The following is a 20,701-nucleotide window of genomic DNA, read 5'->3' as shown; positions in this document are numbered from 1 at the left end:
TTAAACTAAACAAAGTCTTTGGATCGTTTTAACAAAATGGTAAAATCTCACTGTGGTGAATCTAGAGCTCTTCCCTGTAACATATTTCAGCAATTCTGTGATGCAATTCTAAGTAATATAGCAGCAGAAAGAGCCACTCTGCGCTTAGAAAGCTTTTTTTTTTTTCTCTAATGGGATACATTTGATTACAAAGGTTAAGCTAAAAGGTTATCAAATGAGCACACAGCCTGACTTCATAACCAGCCATAAGAATATTAACGCCACCTTTGATCTGTCAGTTCTGCATGCGGTGTGGTCATTCTTGGCTACACATTAGAGGTTAAAGAGCTCCCGATAAGCTCTTATTGACTGTAGCGTGGGCCGTAATATCCTGCCTGCCGCTCAGCTGAGCTACTCAAAGAAGACAGACGTGCCAGGGAGGCCCCCGTGCGTCTTTCTGAGACAGAGATAGAATTGTGTGCAGGACGGAGCCGCGCTTTAAGAGGAGTCTCGGTGTCTCCGACAGAGATCGGCAGAGAAGACCTGAGATGATAAACATCATCACAGACCATTGATGCACCATGAAAAACCCATTTTGTTATCACTGGGGGTGCAGTTTAGGACATGCATGCATGCAGTGGGAAGCAGATAGGAATGCAGACATAGAAAGAGCAGGAACACACACTAAGTGCACACACCTGCCTCGAAAGTTGGCAGCTTCTTCACAAGCATTCCTCTGGATCCCCCCATCAGTCCAACACAGCACTTTCTGTTTTAAAAAAAACAACAACCCTTTATCACTTCTATCCCAACAAGAAGCAAAAATCTCAATGTAATAGACTCATATATGTTCATGTTATATTTCTAACTGGAAGTGGTTGGTGACAGTTCCATCCCTTAGGTCAAAGGAAAGTTTTCAGTGATGCAAAACCATCTTAGTAAGTAAAACGCAAACATCTACAGTGACTTGGAATCGTTTAAAACGTTTTGTCACTTTGGAACCACAAACTTCAATGTGTTTAGTTGGAATCTTATGTGAAGGTCCAACATGTAGTAGATCAAGGGACCAAAATATTAATCTGAAAAGGTAGTGTGTGAGTACTTCATAGAATCAGCTTTTGCTTTGGTTTGTTTTTTGGGGGCAGCATTTCTATAACAGCTTTACACACTCTTCTAGCACAACCTCCGTCAAATTGGACGGAGGGTAGTCTGTTAGCTTCAAATCTCAAGCCTAAAATGTGTAGTAATGCGTTCACTTTTACTCATATACCGCCATATTAACTCCTGTTCCACCAACTGCCTTCAGAAGTCACATAATTAGTAAACATTAGGGCTGCACAATATCACAATGTCACAGTTCCCAATATCAATGTCATGAGTAGAGCTAATCGATTTTGCCAAAAATCTAAATAGCAATATAGTTCAACCAACGATTGCGATTTAATTTCGACATTTCTCTGCAATAAAGATGTTTGTAAACAAGGACTGTTTAATACAAGAAATGTAACTGATTTTATAAATCAGAATATTATTATTCAAGAGAACAGGCTGTGGAGTTAGACTACAGTCCTTGTTGAAGATAAAGTGCAACAAACAAATAAGTCTATGTATTTTACAGTTGGACCGCTACTTAACGCTATGGTGAGATTCCTGAAAGTTTCTGGTAAAATAATTATTGTTATATGAACTCTAAAACAAATAATAAAATTAGATTATCTCACTGCAGCGTCTCTCTTCCCTTCGATGTGGAGGCAAACCCACTTTAAACATCATTACTGACACCTAAAGAACACCTCTTATCCATTAATTATTACATGACCAAAAATAGCAGACGTCCGCGATTTTCCAAAATTGTGTTGTTTTTTTAAAATTGCGATTATATTGCAAATGCAATTAATTAATTTCTGAGAAAATGTTAAATACTTTTTTAAAGTACCAACAACTTCTAAGCCAGGAATGTGTTTGGGGATGGATGGTCTTTAATAAGGCATACATATTCTTTTACAAGGTAAGTGGGTCCAGTAATCAAGAAGTTACAAGTTAGGTTTAGTGACAACGACATCGGGCATAGGCCGCAAACACATTTTTTAGTTAAACGTTTGGGGTTAAGATTAACTTGATATATTTTTTTCCAGCAGCTGAATAGACAATTTCATTATCTGGGGTCTATGATTGTATACTAAAAGCAGAAATACATGAATGCAGTCTTTTTTATTATAATATTAATATCATCATATTGTCACAATATTCAGTAACGTTATTGAAACATTCTGGAGCTTCAGTAAATAGTATTTGGACATTAGTTGTGCGCTCTGTGAGTCGGGTCTTTCTGGAAGAGTGGAAAGAAAAAATCCAGGTAACAAAGACGCAGACTAATTAGTGAGTAAGCAAAGTGTTATATTTGGCACAAAAGTAGCTCTACACATCATTCTGAAAACACCACAGTGAAACATGGTAGTGGCAGCATTTTGCACAGGGAATACTTTTCTTTAGCTGGGGTAGGTGTAAGCGTCCTCGTTGCTATCCACTATGAGCGCCTGAAGATGTGAGTGGTGCTGGATCTGGCCTGACTGTCTTGGGCCATCAGAGTGAACAGAAGTGGGATCAGGACACAAAGTTTGAGACATTGGTGTTCAGAGGTGTTCTCCCATTTAGTCTGACTGAGTTTGAGCTGTTTTGCAAAGAACGGGCAGATTTCTGTCTCGACATGCAAAGCTGGTACAGACATACACCAAGAGAACCGCAGCTGTAATTGCAGCAACTTGAGGTTCTGCAAAGTGCAGCATTGCCTAACGGAGGCTAAATGCAAATAATGTCACACTTTTTCTGATTTTCCTTGGGAAAAACAACAACATATTCTTCTTCTCCATTTCAAATCTGTGACCTACACCTTGTTTAAAATATGAAATAAACACAAAAATTCATGGCTTTAACAGGACAAAATATGTAAAAGTTGGTTACAGTTGTGCGGGGTGCTGTGACTCACCAATTAGGCGCCTGTTTCACACACATTCCTCAGGATTCTTTGCCCCGTTCTTATCAGATTCAATGTTCTCCCTGCTTTAAGAGCCTCCAGAAGGGCTTCAAATGATCTCTTTGACCCAGTCAAAACAATTTCTTGTGCTTATTTTTGTTTTTAAGAGAATGAAGACTTGTCTGATGCCAGCTTTGTGTGCTGAGTTGAGGGGTTTTTTTTTACACATAAAGGGAAATTGAATAAGGTGGGTTTCTTATAAAGGCTAACCTGTGGGTTTTGTTGGAAAAAGTGATGCTAATAGTACTGTAACATCTTTCTCTTGTGGTGTTTAAAATGATAGTTGTGTCTAAATAGAGCTCAGTTTACACATAAGTTGTAGTTTTTGGCATTGACAGTAAGAATCTAAGCTTGACCTGAAAGGTCCAGGTTTCACTTTCTATGCAACCTAGAAAAAATACATAGATTCATTTCAGGGGAAGAGTTTTCATCCCAGTAGACCTGGAAATAGACATTTGATGTAGTGGCAAATGTGGTCAGTGACACTTTCTACTGCAACCTGACTTCACACGTGTCAGAACAGAAATACAAGAAAAACATTTCTGAACATTTTTCAATGTATTCTCTTAAAAAAAGCTGAAGTTTCGCACATCAAACTGTTCAGTTTTTTCTATCTTTAAGGACTCACACCTGTGCAAAGTCATGCAGCTGCACTCGTGTTTCTAATGAATCGACGTCTTAAACAGTTGTGCTCTGTTAAGGTTATGCTCTCTTTTATGGTTGCAGGTGTTTCAACATGTATGCTGACATGCACACTACCCTCCTCTTCACTTTGCTGCTCCTTCAAGGTGGGTTGGTGGATTAAATTACTCTTTTACATCCTGTTCTTGTCTGGCATTTTAATGGAGGAGGTTGGTTTGAGATGCTTTTCATCCGGGTCCCTGGAGGAGTGCATATTTATTCAGCCCGATTTACTCTTAAACATCTAAATGAAATCTTAGGCGATGATGCCCTTGCTAATTGAATCCCATAATTGGTAAACAGAATCCTCCAGTGTGTAACGCAATCTCAGCATAAATAAAGCTGTTCCGTTAAGGCTTCACTGGTTTGTTGGAGCTCAGCATCATGAAGACAGAGAAACACACGGTCCATCCGTCCATTCGTCCGTCGTCTTCCCCTCATCCAAGATTTTTGAGACTCATTTTCAGTCCTGGAGTTTTATGCTTCAAACCAGCCCACTTAAGATAACAACCTATTATTATTTTTAAAAAATGCAGATTTATTTCGTATGTCATCCTATTCCCTTTCACTTGTGGGTTTTTGTGTATTTATGTCTTACTTTTAATGGTAAAAAAATGTAACGTGTCACTATTGTTTGGGTATAGAAAGCAGTTATAATAGAACTAATGCTTGTTTGTTCACTCTCTCTGTTACAACAGCTCACCTGTTTCTTCCATTCTAACAGCAGCAATCCCCTCATCACTACTGGCTCTGCTTCTGACACTAAATCACTTTTTGCAATAGGTACTAGGCCATTATGGTATCGTTTCATCGTTATCTTGAAAAACTCCTTATCGTGGTAAGAATCTGGATTTATCTTGACAACGATAAAATCCATCTAATGGTGTCTGAAACCCCCCCCCCAAAACAGCCAGTATTGTCAGGATTGATATTTTTGCTATTTTGTTACTGTGTGCAGTAACTGCATTCTTAATGTAACTAGAGTCCTGATGAAACATATTTTTCTAATTTTGTTTTATATCTTCAACATATGTTACATTTTTAAATGTTTTTAAGGACAGTATTAGAGCTTATCGGTCATCAATTAACATACAGTCACAGCCACACAGCTTCCTGTAAAAGACTGCAAGAAGCTGTAGAAGTCTTTTATCATTATCACAGCTTTACCACAGTATATCATGGTAAAATGTAAAGTCCATATCGCCCAGCAAAATGGTGATAATTGTCATCACAAATGAACTCACCCCTTGTTATAAAGCCAGTGCAGAAGCATCTAACATCTAAGGGCACTATTCATACTATTAATTCTAGGGCTGAACGATTTTGGAAAATAATCAAATTGCAATTTTTTATCTTAATATTACAATTTAATGCAACCCCCCCCCCCCCCCCAGTTTAATTTGTCATGTCTTTTTAAACATATACAAAACAACAAATCAATTTGTTTCCATGCCGTGCGGATTAGTTGCTAAAAGACCCACAGCATCTAAACTTGGAGCAGAAATGATTGCGTTCTGCCTACGAAATATTTCAACCAAAATTGCAATTTTGACTTTTCTATGCATTAACCACAAGCAACAAAAATGGCCTCTAAATAAAGATGTTTGTAAACAAAGACTATTTAAAACAAGAACTTTTAATGTTTCTATTAATCAGAATATTATTCAAGAGAACAGCTTTTAATTGATTGGGACATCAATCCTTGTTGAACATAAAGTCCAACCAACAAGCAAGTCTATGTATCAAAGTGATTGACCAGAACTTAATGCTATGTATGATTATATAAACTCTAAAACAAGTAAAGTTAGATTATCTCACTGCTGCAACCCTCTTCCCTTCCATGTGGAGGCAAACCCACTTTAAACATTTTACTGACACCTAATGGACGCGTCTGATTCCCTAATTGTTACATAGCCAAAAATTGCAGACATCTGCGATTTGGAAATTGCGTTTTTTAAAATCGCGATTATATTGAAAATGTGATTAATTGCCCAAATTAAACAGCCCAAATTAATTCTAATATTTACTTAATGAGTCATCGCCCCCAGGGTCTCCTCACAATTTTGTTTTCCAAGAGAACTCCCAAAGGGAGGCACCCAGGTGGTATTATTAATCCTGATGTCCAAACCATCTCAACTGATTCCTTTTGATGCGGAGAATCAGGAGCTCCACTTTGAGCTTGGACTGGATACCGGAGCTTCTCCCCCCATCTGTTAGGCTGAGCCTGGCCACACTCCAGAGGAAGCTCATTTTGGCTGCTTGTATCTGGGATCTTGTTCTTTCAGTCAAGATCTAAACCTTTTGACAGTAGGTGAGGGCCAGAACATAGACTGGTAAATTGACTATCATTACTCTTTCTTGGTGAACAAGACACCAAGAAACTTAAACTCCTCTTGTTGAGCCAGAGACTGACCCCCAACCCAGAGGTGGAAATCCACCGTCCAATCTACACCAAGCATGTCAGCAATAAAACAGGGGGAAGTTTATTTCCCACAAGTCCCACTGGAATTGACCGGCTGACCGAAATTGAACTTTTGGTGAACCCTTGGTAGACCATACAGTCTAGAGATCCAAAAGTTTGTGGCACAACTTGACTAACTTCCAAGGTGCATGAAGAGGGACAAAGATCTGGCGGGGTGAAGACTCCAGCGACACGTGAAAAACCAGGAAACAGTTTTATTAGCAGACCAACATATTTAGGCTTGTGGTCTTCACCTCGCCACACCATCAGTACTGTAAAACTGGCGGTAGCAGTATTATGCTGTGGGGGAGCTTTTCTTTAGCAGGACCAAGCAATGGCACATTTTAATATGGGCCATAATGACCCAATCTGTCATTAATAAGAGTAGCAGACAAGCACCATATAAAATAAAAAGATTTTTATGTATCTCTCACTGACACATTGAGTATGTTTCCTATTTCTTTCCATGGATCATGGGTGTCCCAGTGGGTTTATTTGTCCACTGATTGCTGCTGAGAAAGGGAGACTGGGTCCCACGCTTCGGACTAGACTACCTTGTCCGAAGCCTCAAGCTCTGATGATACCTGAATTTTCTTAGTTTTGCACTGCAAAAACAGAACTAGAAATAAGTAAAATGTTCTTAAAGTTAGTGTATTTATCCTTGATTTGAGTAGGTAAATAGGATTATCTGCCAATGGAATGAATATTTTGACCCCTAAAATAAGATAATTAGACATCCTGCACTTGAAATAAGATGGCAGAGATGAATTGTTCCTATTTTAAGTGCAAAGATCTTATTCCATTGGCAAATAGTCTTATTTAGCTGCTCAAATCAAGGACAAATACACTAATTTTAAGAACATTTTACTTATTTCTAGTTCTGTTCTTGCAATGTGCTGGAGAAATTGCTGTTAATTGGTCTCCATGTGGGGTGAGAGACTCAAGTTATCCTGCCGTGGTCTTCTTTGTCTTTAACAGGAATGATGCCTTTACCTTTGCTCAGTTGTGGAAAAACGACTGAACTTTAAGAAAAGGCAAAACATCTGATGTCTAGATGTGCAAAGAAGTTAGAGAAACTGCCTTTTTTTTTGTTTGTTTCCAGGCGAGGCAACATTTGTCTCCTCCTTTTTAGCGCCTTTTCAGCTAGGACTATTGGTATTTGCCTGAGGGAAAAGGAGGGACTGGCTGGAAAATATAATCTTTAGGTTGTTTTTCAAAAATGACAGCTTTAGCACCACGTGTAGTATTTATGATGGGTCATTTCAAGACTTTGAACTTTACCAAACCAGACTGTTTCACCTTGTAACGACGCCTCCTCTGCTTTCATGCCGCTGTCAGCATGTTGCAGAAATAATCCAGACTCGCGAATTAGCTGTGAGGCAAAAGTTTATTTATTTTTAACTGGATCTTTTTAGGGTAATGGATGAGTGCAAAAAGTTCCCACGCTTTGGTGGAATTAATGCCAAATAGGCTTCAACCGTCCTGTTGTCTCCACTGCAATTACTTTCACAGACATTAAAGATACAAGAGGCCCTTTGGTGAACAGACAGGCTTTTTGTTCGGAGCTCCGAGGCCTCACCGACCGTGAACAAGCGGCCCACCCTGGCCCCTAAACTTTCACCTAGAGCAGGACTTTGAGGCTGGAATGATGCTGGAATCAGGGGCTTATGAAAGAGGTCGGAGCAGACTGCTGGTTTGCAGGTGGCGATTCCCTCTAATGACCAGTGTCTCGATTATTCCCCTGAACCGAAGGGTTGTGGCGCTTTTACAAATGGTGTTGTCCTTGTCACCATTTTCATGTAATATTTTATTTCCTTTGTCCAGTCCAATTGCTTTTTCCCCGTTTCATAACTGTCTGGATTCAGCTTAATAGCCACTCCTCTTCATCACCCACTACCTTTTCTTACTGTCGGATCTTCGTCATTGTTCACTGTTCTGGTGGTTGGCTCCAAGCGCGTCTCGATTTTAGTTTTGCAGTTTTAAAAGGAGCAACATCATCAGGAACTGCTTGACTTGTAACAGAAAAGTCAGTGGCAGATGCATTAAAGTGCGACAATGATGTGTTGAGATAAGACGTTTAAAGTCATGGTGGGATAAAAAAAAGCCTCAAACACAACTAGGCAAATATCAGAAAAGACAGCATTGCATATTTTAATTCTTAAGACCGGTAAACATTAAGGACAGCGTGAGATCCAGTTTTCTGGGTAGGACTCGACACAAACTGGATGAGACTAAAATGAAAAAAGTCAAGGTATACAGCTTGGTAGGACAGCACACGTTAATATTAAAATATCTAACTATTGAAATTTGAACATATTTTTGCCCACCGCTGACTGAAAAGTCTTGAATAAAATCCTTGTAGTAATTTTGGTGGTCTGCATCCAACTACAGCGAGAGTCGGGCGGGGAGGACCCAGCTCAGACATCAGAGGTTCAAAACTTGGATAGGATTGTGTTAAAAGCATTAAAATATAGTATATAAACAGTGGGTAAAAGTTTAGTAAAGTGGTTAAACTCATATACGCTCTGCCATGTTTCTGTCACAAGCATCACAGGCAAGGAAAAAGCAATTACTCCAAAAAACAATAACACAATTTCTAATTGTTCCTAAGGTCAAAGACCTTAATTTCTGATGACGTTTCCAATGTTCTGACAAAAATCTAATTAAAACGATTGGTGGTGATGGTGACTATCACTACATTTGGAGGAAAACAGGGAAAGCTTGCAAGTGTAAGAACACCATGCTGGATGTTAAGTATGGGGGTGGCAGCATCATTTGGTGTTTAGCTGCATGAGGGACTGGTGCACTTCACCTGAGCGGTGGGATCATGAGGAGAAACTCATAGATCCCTCAGTCTCACTAGAGGAAGAGGCCAGAATTTAAGCAAAGCTATTTTGTGAGATGGTCAAAGACATTTAATCCAAGTCCTGCTGTTTCATGCAACTAAATAACCATTAGTTATAAGAACATTTCTGTAAGCAACAGAGTTATAAGAACGTTTGAAGAAAAAAAAAATCTAAACAATTATAATTTTTCTGCCTTGTTGCGAATGGAAATAATTTTGGTAATCTGAAGTGATCCTTAAACAAGCAAAGGTTCATCTGAATTGGTGTTTTGTGTATTTTTACACAGTGTTTGTAAAATGAATAAACCCAACCTTGCTGATGTTGAACCTTTGGGCACATTTTATGTGCTACGGGTCACTGAAAAGAGACACATGGCCCCAAGCGTTACAAGCAAAAGTGTTGTAATTGAGGAGAAGAACTTGTGGAATCTGATTAATGTGTGGAAATACACATTCAGGACTCTCTGCGCTCCGTAGTTGCCAGAGGGAAGCGAAGGCGTGTTCGCAGTAAATCCCATGCCTCGCATCCTCCCCCCTCATCCAGGCTTTACATGTGCATAGATAGAAGAATGTCCTTTCCATGAATGGAGTAAAACAATGGTTTTCTTTACGTGTCCTTTCCCATCAGCCTTCAGTGTTCAATTATGCAGAAGAGATGAAGTTAGAATGCGTGTTGGATGTGTGGAAAGCGTCAAATATATAAATTTATATGCAATCTCAGTGAGTCAAATTGCACATAAAAATACATCCAAAAGTGTTGACACCCCATTTGATCCGTCTCAGTTTTGTTACAGAGCGTATTCTGGACACAATTTTGAAAACAAAGATGTCTTCTCAGTATATGGGGATAATTAAAAAGTAATTTTGTACATTTATAAAGAAATGTCATCCAATGTCATCCAAGTTGACATCCAAGTTTGTCAACTTGGATGTCAACCCCATCAAAATCGGCTGACAAAAAATGTAAACACAGTGAGTTTAAATTATGAAATTAAATACATTTTCCACGATTCCTATTTCCTTTTTTGTTTATTTTGGGTTTAATTTTTTGTGTGCATGTGGGGGGAAAAAAGCTTTCTCTCTCTTTCCTGCACCTTTGCAATTTTTTTTATGAGACTAGACATTGGATGAAAGAGTCAGACAACGACAAAACACGAGAGAATGGTGCAGCAAAAGAAAATTTAGTCATTTATTTCCAAACTAATAGCTTCACAATGCTTTTTCAACCACACTTCCAGCAGCCGCCTAAGTGACCGTGAATGGATTTATGTTTAAATAGAGTTTATTCTTGGGTGATAATCTCAAACCTCTCAAATCTGGAAAAGGAGACAAAAAGCTAAAGACATAGAAAACATTTGGAACCTCAATAATCTTTAAAAACCTTTTAGAGACACCAAAGATACATGGAGGAACATGTGACCATTTTGGAAAACTGGGTTAGAACTGTGCAACATTTTTGCAGTTCAGTCACAAAGATCTAAAGCATGTTATATGTTTAATTGCAGATTTGATTTGTCCCTTTCTCTCCCCCAGTCTCACAGGCTGCCTCTGTGCAGGAAATCCAAACCAGCCATGATAACATTGCAAAAATCAACTCAGCGGCAGAAAGTGAGTATAAAACAGGCGAAGCCTCATTTCTGGAGCGGTTGGAAATTCATACATGCAAGAAAACTCACAGCCTTGAGTTCAAATTCAAAACCAAGCAAAATAAAAAAAAAATTTAATTAAAAATACAGAGAGAAGGGAAATCTTTTCTGTATATATATGGATAAAGTGAAGACTGTGTTGGATGACTATTGTTCTTAAAGTAATTTCCAAGGAAGGACCAGGATGGCTGTATTTATCTCTATAACCTTTTAATCAGATTCACTAACATCGTAAATTAGTGATCCACAAAAGATGCACAGCGACGTTATCCAAGCAGCGAGCAGCTTTTGAATGAAAATGATGATATGGTGCAAAGTTTCCTTGTGTTTTTCAGCTGATTCCTGGTCAGTAAGGAAGATGTTGCATTGTAACTACATTTACAAAAAAGCAAGTTTGCATTAGTTTCCTTTACTTTTACAGATGTAGCCAAACTATGCGCGCCACCATGCATGGAGGGAGACGTGCAACAATGTAGCAATTATTTTCTAATGTTACATTTACAACTTAAATCAGTATATGTTTCTATTTTTGTCATTTTTAAGGAATAAAATGTACTTAGTAGATTATTGGGAATGCAGGGAGTGGAGAAGCAATCACTCCTCTTCGTGCCTCGGGTTGAGGTGTAAATCTTTGGTCAATACTACTTTTATACCGAATCCTGACATCAAATAATTATTATTCAACAAACGTTCTGACCTTCATTCCCACCCACTCTCCTAACATTTTCAAATTTAGTGTCAGGATTAAATTTGTGTATTTGTTTAGATTTGTATGAATAAACTGCCACTGGTCAATGAAAGCATTCTATTCGTTTATATTTTTTAAACATAAAAACAAGAGTTTAGCAGTATTTTAGTAAAATGTGTTGTATTTTATATGACACATACCATTTTTAAATGAACCTAAGTTGGGCATTAAAAGTTCTGATCATAAATGTGCGAGTGTAATTATCAAGATTAATTCTATTTATTAGTTAAAAACTACCAAAAGATGTGACATAATTAGTCTTCTTAAGAGACATGTTGTTTTATTAATGTCTGTATAATAGAGTGATTAAAACATCAGAAGTGAATTTGTTCCCTATAACCCTTGATGAGAGGAAAATGACTCAATGCAAGTGATGTTAAAGATGCTCTTCATTGTCTGCAGAGTAATAACAGCAGCATCTCTGCTTCTTTGACCACAAATGTATGTGAAGGTGAATTTAATGCAAGAATGTAGAGAAAACACTGTTTTGCATTACATCATTGTCTATATAACAACAGTTTTTTTTTGTGTTTTTGTGTTCATGGCAAGTGATGCAGTGCTCAGCAGCCATAGACATCCTCTTCCTCATGGACGGCTCCTACAGCATGGGGAAGGGCACCTTCGAGAGGTCCAAACATTACGCAGTCAAGTTCTGTGAAGCCCTGGACGTTGCTCCGGATAAGGTTTGTGTTTTTCTTTTCCTCGCTCTTTGTATCGCGTCGACAAACCCAGATTGTTCTCTGGCTTCGTTCAGGCGCGGGTGGGTTTGATTCAGTTTGGCTCCGTTCCTCGGCTCGAGTTCTCTTTGGACTCATACTCCACCAACCAGGAGCTGAAGAAGCACTTAAGGAAGATTTCATACAGGTAGGTGAGACGGAGTCCGCTTTTACTTTGGCTCTGTTCCTTCCTTTAAAGCCAAGATAATAAACTGAGATGGAAGAAGCAAGATTGCTCACTCTATTCTTTTTTTGGTGTTGCCAGCAAGCAGCGACACACCCATTCGGCGTGTTTCAGTCACAAAAGCCTTTTTGTCAAGAAAACAGTCGGTTTCATGCAGAACCTTCACTGGTTTATGATAGTTCCACTCAAACCCTTCTCCTCTCAGGGGAGGCAGCACGCAGACAGGCCTTGCCCTCAAATACATCCTGAGGAAAGGTTTTCCGGGTGGCCGTAACTCCTCCAGCGTCCCCCGCGTCGTCATCCTCCTGTCTGATGGAAGGTCTCAGGGCGGCGTGGCCCAGGCAGCAGCGCAGCTTAAAGACAGAGGCGTGGTCTTATTTGCTGTGGGCTTGCGGTACCCAAGGTAAGGATGAGGATTACAAATCAAAACTTCATGCAACAATACTTAATAATACTTAATAATAAGTAAAATTAGGGCTGGATGATAATTCATTATCAATATATATCGATCGATAGACGTATATCGATGATAGAAAAAAAAAGGGTCAATAAAAAGTTCAATAGAATAACAGTTTTCCTTCCTCTTGCATATTAGCCAATCATGTAGGTTAATATTACAGTCATTACATCCTCCCAACCAATCACAAACACAGACCCAGGAACCAAGCTTCGCCCCCTTCAAAGAGTTTAGAGAGCACGCGTTTTCTTTTCCTTTTAAAACTTGCAGTTTTGGTGAAAAATTGGTTGAACAAATGGTTGAGTTTGAATTCAGTGTTTGTGTGTTCTGTATTTAAAAAAAAATAGGCATAAAACGTCCAGGGCAGCGCTTAAAATAAATGTTTCGAATTTGTTGATAATTATCGATATCGATCAACATGATTTCTATTTTATCGATGTGCTTTTTGTCTATAACGTCTAGCCCCAAGTAAAATGCAATGAATTAAAAAATAAATAAAAATTAACTGTGTTTTGCAGATGGGAAGAACTGCAGGCCGTTGCCAGTGAGCCGATGGAAAGTCACGTCTTCTTCGCTGAGCATTTCTATGATGCTGTCAACGGCCTGCACACGGCGCTCAGCATGCTCTCGTTCTGCAACGCTACTCCTGCAGGTGGGAGTCCTTTCTGCTGCTTCTTTCTAAATCATTAAATCCGCACAGCCCTTCCCCTCCTTTGCTTAGGTGTCGACTATCTTTGCGTCTCCCCCCCGCTTTCGTTAACCACTCCTAACGTTTTCCGCCTTTCGTCTCGTCATGTTTTGACCTGCAGGCTGTCAGGTGGAGTCCTTCCCCTGTGAGAGGAGGACGCTGGAGACTGTGAAAGAGCTACAGGGGAATTTCATGTGCTGGAAAGGCTCCAAGGGATATTCCCCGTACACATCTCTTTGTCCTTACTACAGGCAGGTTTGAATGAAGACCTTTTCCCACTCAGAAAACACGTCACTGTTAGTTTTTCCTCTTTGTAAATCATAATAATGGATCTGAAAACTATTCCTGGACCCAGCGAAACTTTCACATTTTGTCATGTTTGGTGGGATTTCACGTGGTAGACCAACACAAAGCAGGTACAACTCAAGCTTCAGCATCACCACTTGTCAGTAAAACTGGCGGTTTAAGGGAAGCAAGGAACGTTTGTATTCTACCTAAGTTTTTACAAAGACACACAGATTGGCCATTATGACCAATGGAAAAATAAAAAAGAGGGGGTAACACAACTTATCTGTCTGTGCGTTTGTCCACTTGTATGAAAATAAATCCCTAAGGTCCCTAAGGCCTGACTTGAGATGAACAGAACCTCATTTTTAACATTTCATGACTCTAAATAAGTAAAGTTTTCTTGAAATTAGTGTTTTTGTCTTTGATTTGAGCCGCAAGTTTAAATGGTCTGCCAATGGAATAAGATTTTCACACTTATAATAGGAACAACTCATGTCCATCATCTTAATTGAAGTGCAGTTTATCTAATTATCTTAATTTAGGTGTAAAAATACTCATTCCATTGGCAGATAATCTTATTTACCTGATCAAATTAAGGACCAATAGACAAATTGAAAGACATTTTTACTTATTTTCAGTTCAGTTTTTGTGGTCTTCTCTTTTTCTTCTGTCCTAAATGATACAACATTTTCTGTATGTTTAGCATCTTTTAACCATCCGCCCTAATCAAACATGTCAATATCTCTGCGTGAAGCTCCATCTGATTGATGAAGCATTGTGTCATTAGTAAGAGCAGGAACATCACCTGGACTTCTGATAACCTGCCATTTCTTGCAGCTTAATGAGACATCGGTGGTATTGCACACGTTTTTCATCACTTTGTGCACGCCGAGATTTAAAGCTTAATTTTTTTAGCTTGTTTCCATATTCCACGGTCAGGGATCTGACTGGATTTGATAGCATCAAGTGGAAGGGAATGCCATCCAAAAATCCATCCGTCCATTGCCTTTTACACTGGTCATGGGGGCACTGGTAGGGTATTTGTAGTGTTAACAGGCCATCGATGATCTGTTGTAGTAGATTCACAGGCACCCAGGCCATTTTAATCTCAAATTAGCACAGATGAGATAAATTTAAGAAGTAGAAATGATTTTTATGAAGCCTGGAGGACGTCAGGTCACCGTCACCAAACACAGAGCAATCCAGGCAGGAATCATGTTGGAAGCAGCCAAGGACTTTAGAATCGGGACAGAGGTTCCCCTTCCAGGAGGAGAGCGACCCAAAACATACCGCCAGAACACCAATGGAACGGTTTAGATCAAAGCATGTGTTAAAATGGTGCGTTTAAATCCTAGACCTGAATTTAATTGGAAATCTGTGGCAACATGTGGAAATAGATGCTCCCTCTCTCCATCAATTACTGGGCCTGAGCTATTTTGCAAAGAATGAGTAAAAAAAAAAAAAAAACTTCTTCTGTAGATGTGCAAAGCTGGCGGGGACCTCGGAGGACTCCCCGCTGTAATTGGGAAGCGAAAAGCGGCTTGAGAAAGTACTAATTCAAGGGGAACAGATAGATAGATAGATAGATAGATAGATAGATAGATAGATAGATAGATAGATGATGAATTTAGGAGGAAAATTTAAAACCTTCCACTTCACAATTATTCTTTACTTTGTGTTGGTCTATTTTTCACAGACAATTCCAATGAAATAATTAAAAATTTGTTGTTGCAACGAGACAAAATGTCAAAGACTGCGTTTATACCTTTGAGGTGTGCTTTATTTTACTCATTCTGATGGATTTAGATGCAAAAATTGACTTTTATATAAGGGTTTTGTCCATAAGCTGCTGCTTTATTACACAGTAAAAGTTAGTGAACCACAGTCGTGTGTTTTTGCAGGTACAGCAAAGTTTACAGGAGACACCAGGCAGTCTGCCATCGGACCATTTGTTCAGGTCAGCTCATCCTCCGCCAGCTACGACTCCTGCTGCTGTTATTTACGTGGTGCTGGCTATCTCTGTAGTTTTTATATGATTTCCTCCTCCCCATCATCAGATCCCTGTGACTCCCAGCCCTGTCTGAACGGCGGAACCTGTTTATCCGAAGGCCTAGAGCGCTACCGCTGTCTGTGTCCTCCCGGCTATGGATCGGACCCCCACTGCGGTCGGTACAGCCCCCTGGCTCAGAGACGTTTTGGTCGCTCAGTAGCGCTCCAGCTAACGTTACCTTAAATCCTTCCTCAGCTCCTGCTTTATCCTTGGACTGCTCCATCGACTTGCTTTTTCTGCTGGAGGGCTCCGCCGCGCTCACCTTGGAAGGCTTCCTTCGCCTCAAATCCTTCTTAAAGCGCTTCCTGCAGACCGTCGTCAGCTCCGACAGCCCCAGCAAGGTCGGCCTGGCCGTGTTCGGCGGCGAGACCAGGGTGGAGGCCCAGGTTGGGAAATTTAAAGGAAACACGAGGGGTCTCCTCAAGGCGGTGGATGCACTGCAGCCCCCGGGGGGCCTGACCCTGACAGGCCGGGCGCTACGACACGTGACCCGCCACGGCTTTGTGAGCGAGCCGGTCTTTGCCGACGTCTCAGACGACCTCCCGCGCGTTGTGGTGCTGCTCACAGCCACTCCCGCTGCCGACGAGGTGGCCGAGGCCTCAAAGTACGCCCGAGACAGGGAGATCTTCGTGATAGGGGTGGGGCCGGACGCGATGAAGGGGGAGCTGAATAACGTGACAGGAAACCCTCAGAGGACGCTAACGTACCCATCAGCGGACAGGCTCATCGGAAAGATACCGGAGCTGAAGGCCAAGATCTGCAGCGTGGATACACAAGGTACCTATCCGAGCCGTAGATTTGACTTGAGATAAGATTCAGTGTTGCGTAGATGAAGGTATTTCAAAGCAACCTCAACATTTATCGCTACCTGGGTAAAGATGTGTAAAAAGCCTAAAAATATTTAGAAAAAATTCAATGTAGTAGCATTACCTGACTCCACCAGATAGATTTGCTCCACATATCCATCTGGAAACCTTCCGTTGAAGTAATTTTGGGAAGGGGCGAAAATACTGGTCAGCTGATTGGCCTATGTTGGTGATAGACGGGCCAAATAAACCAATCAGATTCGTCGAGCGACGACGAAAACACAACCACAAGCCAAGCTACTCTTGCTGCTGCAGGTAAAGGCTCGTTAGCTCAGCAGAGAAATACTCTGTAATTCCGATAAAACTTGCTCGATAGCCACGCTAACGCTAGTTTCATCGGCTGAAGCCGCCATGTTCTTTAGACTGAACTGTCGCGCTCCTCGTTGCGTCACACCTCAACCCGCCTCAAAGCCAACGCTGATTGGACGTTCGTTTGGTGAACTGCTCCAAATTTTCTTTAACGGAGGGTAGCTAGACTGATCTGCGAGTGAAACATTGAAAGCTCGCGAGATCAGGATGGTCTCACGAGGCTAGTAGTAGCATACTCCCACACTGAAAATGTAGAAAGACGCACCCTTTAGTTTGAAATTTGTGCTCATCTTGCAAAAAACAGCTACGTTGAAAAATGAAGCATCCTTAATTAGATCACTTTTCTTAAATAAAAAGGCACTGTGGGGTGTAAAAATGCACCTTTTGTTGCACCTGTGCAAAGGTGCAATTAATTAATTGCACCTTTGCACAGCAAAAAAGGAGAGTTTTGGAGCACTTGGCTCTTCATCAGACGAATAATTTTCTGCACCACCTAAAACCACATGGGACCGTATAAGTTCTAGTAAATGAAAATCTAAAGAACAGCTGTTAAAGAGGCTTATTTGAGAAGCAAAGTAGCACAGAGGCCTATTTCCGTTGGTCTCTGGGGGTGAACAACGACCTGAGGTGATCTTATTAGCATCCACCTTGTTGGAAATACACAAGACTAGCATGGAGAAGGACCAGTGATGCTGTGGGCCTGTCTCTCTTTACCTTACGGTGCTGCATTGCATCATGAAGTCTTTTCAATATTGGGAGATTTTAAAAAGGAACCTTCATGCTTTTTCTTAAAAATTGAGAAAAAGAAATAATCGTTTGGCCTTGCAGCACGACAATAATCCAAATTCTACATTTCACTACGGGAAAATGAAGCTGCATAAATTTTATTTTAAGGCCCTTTACTTGACCTGACCAGTGGTGGCGATACAGGTACATCTCAGATAAATGTTATATCCTGTGTCAATCATTTTAGAAAGTAAAATTCATATATTGTATAGGTTCATTACACAAAGGGTGAACTACTTCAAGCATTTATTTCTTGTACTTTGATGATTATGGCTTACAGACAATGAGAGCCAAAGTTCAGTGTCAGAAAAGTAGAACGTCAAATAAGATCAATTGAAAAATGATATTTTAAAACGGAAATATATGGCTTCTGGAATGTATGTTCATTTTTTTATGCACTCAATACTTGGTTGGGACTCATATTGCATGATTTACTGCATTCATGTGGTGTAGCATGGAGGCGATCTGGGACCTTGATTTCCAAATCAAATGCAGAATTTACTCTCATCAAAAAAAAAGAAGATCTTTGGACCACTAGGCAGCAGTTTGGTTCTTTTTCTCTGCAGCCCCTTTAAGATGCTTCTGATGTCTCTGGTTTGGTGATGGTTTGACACAAGTAATGCAACATTTTTAAGACTGGTATGTGCATACTGGCTCAGTTCACTCCAAACTCATGAATGAATTTTGCTTGGCAATCTTCTCAAGGCTGCGGTGCTATAGCTGGTGCACGTTTTCCTACCACACCTTGATCTTCCACTCAACCTTCCATGAATATGCTTGGATACAGCACTCCACTAGCTTCTTTAGTCATGATTTTAATGATGACTGAACCTCTTCATGGGGGTGTCAATGATGTCTTCTGGACATCTGTCAAGTCAGCCGTCTTCCCCATAATTGTATCACTCACTGACCCAGATTGACACCATTTAGAGGCTCAGGAAACCTTTTGCAGATGCTCGAGCTAATTACCTGTTTAGGTCGGTTGCACCTGTATAGATGATACTTTTGATTTCAAGATTTCATTCCAGTTTACATAAAGATGTGTAGAAAAATTCACAGTAACATAAAATTATCACCCTTAGGGCCGTTTGAACAGTTAATCTGGGGGAAAAGTTGATTTTGGGTTGAGTTACACTTTAAACTCATCGTTCTGCATCACTTTTTCTCTTTTTGGACATTTCTGGGTTGTTTTAATGTGTTGTTGGAAAACTGACATCTAGTGGCAGGATGTTGTTACTAGTTAGGTTAAAAAAAAATTAACATTTGCTACAGGAGGCACAGTTTTAACCACTTTATACAATTTAAAAGGATATATGCCTCTACTTTATGACATGATATGCCTTTTTTGGCTTTTGAGGGCCGGATTAATTGCCTTGATGGGCCAGATTTGAGTTTGACACGTGTGGTTTACTTTTTCACAATATTCAGATTTTCTGAGACAGAAATTTGTATTTATAGTATATGTAAGCTATATTTGTCAAACATACAAGAAATAAAGGCTTGAAATATTTCACTCTGTGTTATGAAACGAGTTTCACTTTCTGAAATGAGGGTCAAAAAATATTAAATTTGATGTACCTGTAAGTGTGGACTCCACACAACATATTTGTGCAAAAGGACAATAGTTTCTATTATTTTAAATCATGCTTATTTAGAGCAGTTTTTAATCTTAAATCATTTTCGCTGAAACATTTCTGCAAATCGTCACTTTTTGGGTAACATATCTGTCATTTGAACAAAGCCTCTGTCTATTTTGAGACTAAAAAAACTCTGTTTTAGTAGTGAAAGTATACGCAGTATGCAGTATTCTTCCAGGTTTTTATAGATCTCTGGTTCTTAAAGTTAGAGTATATAAGTAATGTGTGAAAGTTTACTAAAGTTGAAGAATCTCCTGCTAAATATGGTATAAACACATTTCTTAAAAAAGCTAACCTAAATAAGTTAAATGAAGAAAAAGACCTCTTAGTATTTTATCTTTTAGGATATTGGGACAATATTATTTTACTTCTGTGGGGCAAATAATTGTATTTTGAGTCAGTCTGACAGCTTCTGTCCTGTATGAAAATTCCGTATAAATTGGTTTAGTTTTAATTAATAAACATTATTTTATACAAGCACTAAAACACATTTTTGTCAGCATTTGAGACCAGGTTTTTTTGAATAACCAAAAATTGACCTTTGGGAAAAGGGAATTTTGCTCTTTGAACGCCTCTAAGCTATGGCGGCAGTGATATCATGGTGTGGGTTTGATTTATCTTTTGGAATCTATGAATTTCCTGCAAGAGGAGGCTTTAAAACCAGATAAATAAATAAGGTTAATCCTGTAGGTTTAAGTTTTCCTGTTCTGCCTGCATTAACCTTTTGGACGTGAAATCTGCTGTAACCTCTGTTTAGATGTAACATATAACACGTTTTGTTTTGATCAGGGTGTCTGGGCCAGGCGGTAGACCTGGTGTTTGCCCTGGACGCCTCAGCCGGAGTGGGCCGGGAGAACTTCGCCACGCTGCAGGACTTCGTGCGCAGCCTCTCGGTCCAGTTCGACGTTAACCGCGACGTGGCTCAGGTAGCCCTGGTGGCGTACAGCCGCAGACCCACCACCGTCTTCGGCCTGGACGCCCACGCGTCCGGCTCCGCCATCCTCAGCGCCGTGGGCCAAGCCGGCTACATGGGCGGAGGGGTGTCGACGGGCGCGGCGCTGCTCCACGTCTACTCCAGGGTGCTGAATGTGGCCAGCGGGGCCAGGCCGGGGGTCAACAAGGCCGTGGTGGTGGTGACGGACGGCTCGGGCGGAGACGACGCCGTCGTGCCGGCTCAGAAGTTAAGAGACGACGGCGTTTCGCTGTTTGTGGTCGGCATCGGAGACATGCAGAGAGACAAGCTGATGATGATCGCAGGTTCAGAGGAGCACATGATCTCCGTGCCGTCCTACGAGGACCTCAAGTACTTTGAGGACGTGCTGGTTC

The 20,701-nt window shown here is 40.3% G+C and overlaps 1 protein-coding gene across 1 annotated transcript in view; it reads left to right on the top strand.

The window, feature by feature from the left end:
* The window catches only part of vwa2 (von Willebrand factor A domain containing 2), a 28,062-nt gene that overhangs the window by 3,298 nt on the left and 4,063 nt on the right, over positions 1–20,701 (top strand). Inside the window, exons 2-12 of the mRNA XM_036141825.1 lie at positions 3,740–3,801; positions 10,534–10,608; positions 11,944–12,077; positions 12,149–12,258; positions 12,500–12,697; positions 13,270–13,403; positions 13,561–13,690; positions 15,629–15,684; positions 15,785–15,892; positions 15,973–16,554; positions 20,165–20,701. The exon at positions 20,165–20,701 is cut by the window's right edge and continues 15 nt beyond it. Coding sequence (XP_035997718.1) covers positions 3,740–3,801; positions 10,534–10,608; positions 11,944–12,077; positions 12,149–12,258; positions 12,500–12,697; positions 13,270–13,403; positions 13,561–13,690; positions 15,629–15,684; positions 15,785–15,892; positions 15,973–16,554; positions 20,165–20,701 — 2,126 coding nt within the window. The remainder of the gene's footprint in view (positions 1–3,739; positions 3,802–10,533; positions 10,609–11,943; positions 12,078–12,148; positions 12,259–12,499; positions 12,698–13,269; positions 13,404–13,560; positions 13,691–15,628; positions 15,685–15,784; positions 15,893–15,972; positions 16,555–20,164) is intronic.

Source organism: Fundulus heteroclitus, chromosome 10 (genome assembly GCF_011125445.2).
Source record: "Fundulus heteroclitus isolate FHET01 chromosome 10, MU-UCD_Fhet_4.1, whole genome shotgun sequence".
Classification (NCBI taxonomy): Eukaryota; Metazoa; Chordata; class Actinopteri; order Cyprinodontiformes; family Fundulidae; genus Fundulus; species Fundulus heteroclitus.
This window is presented reverse-complemented; position numbering and strand designations above follow the sequence as displayed.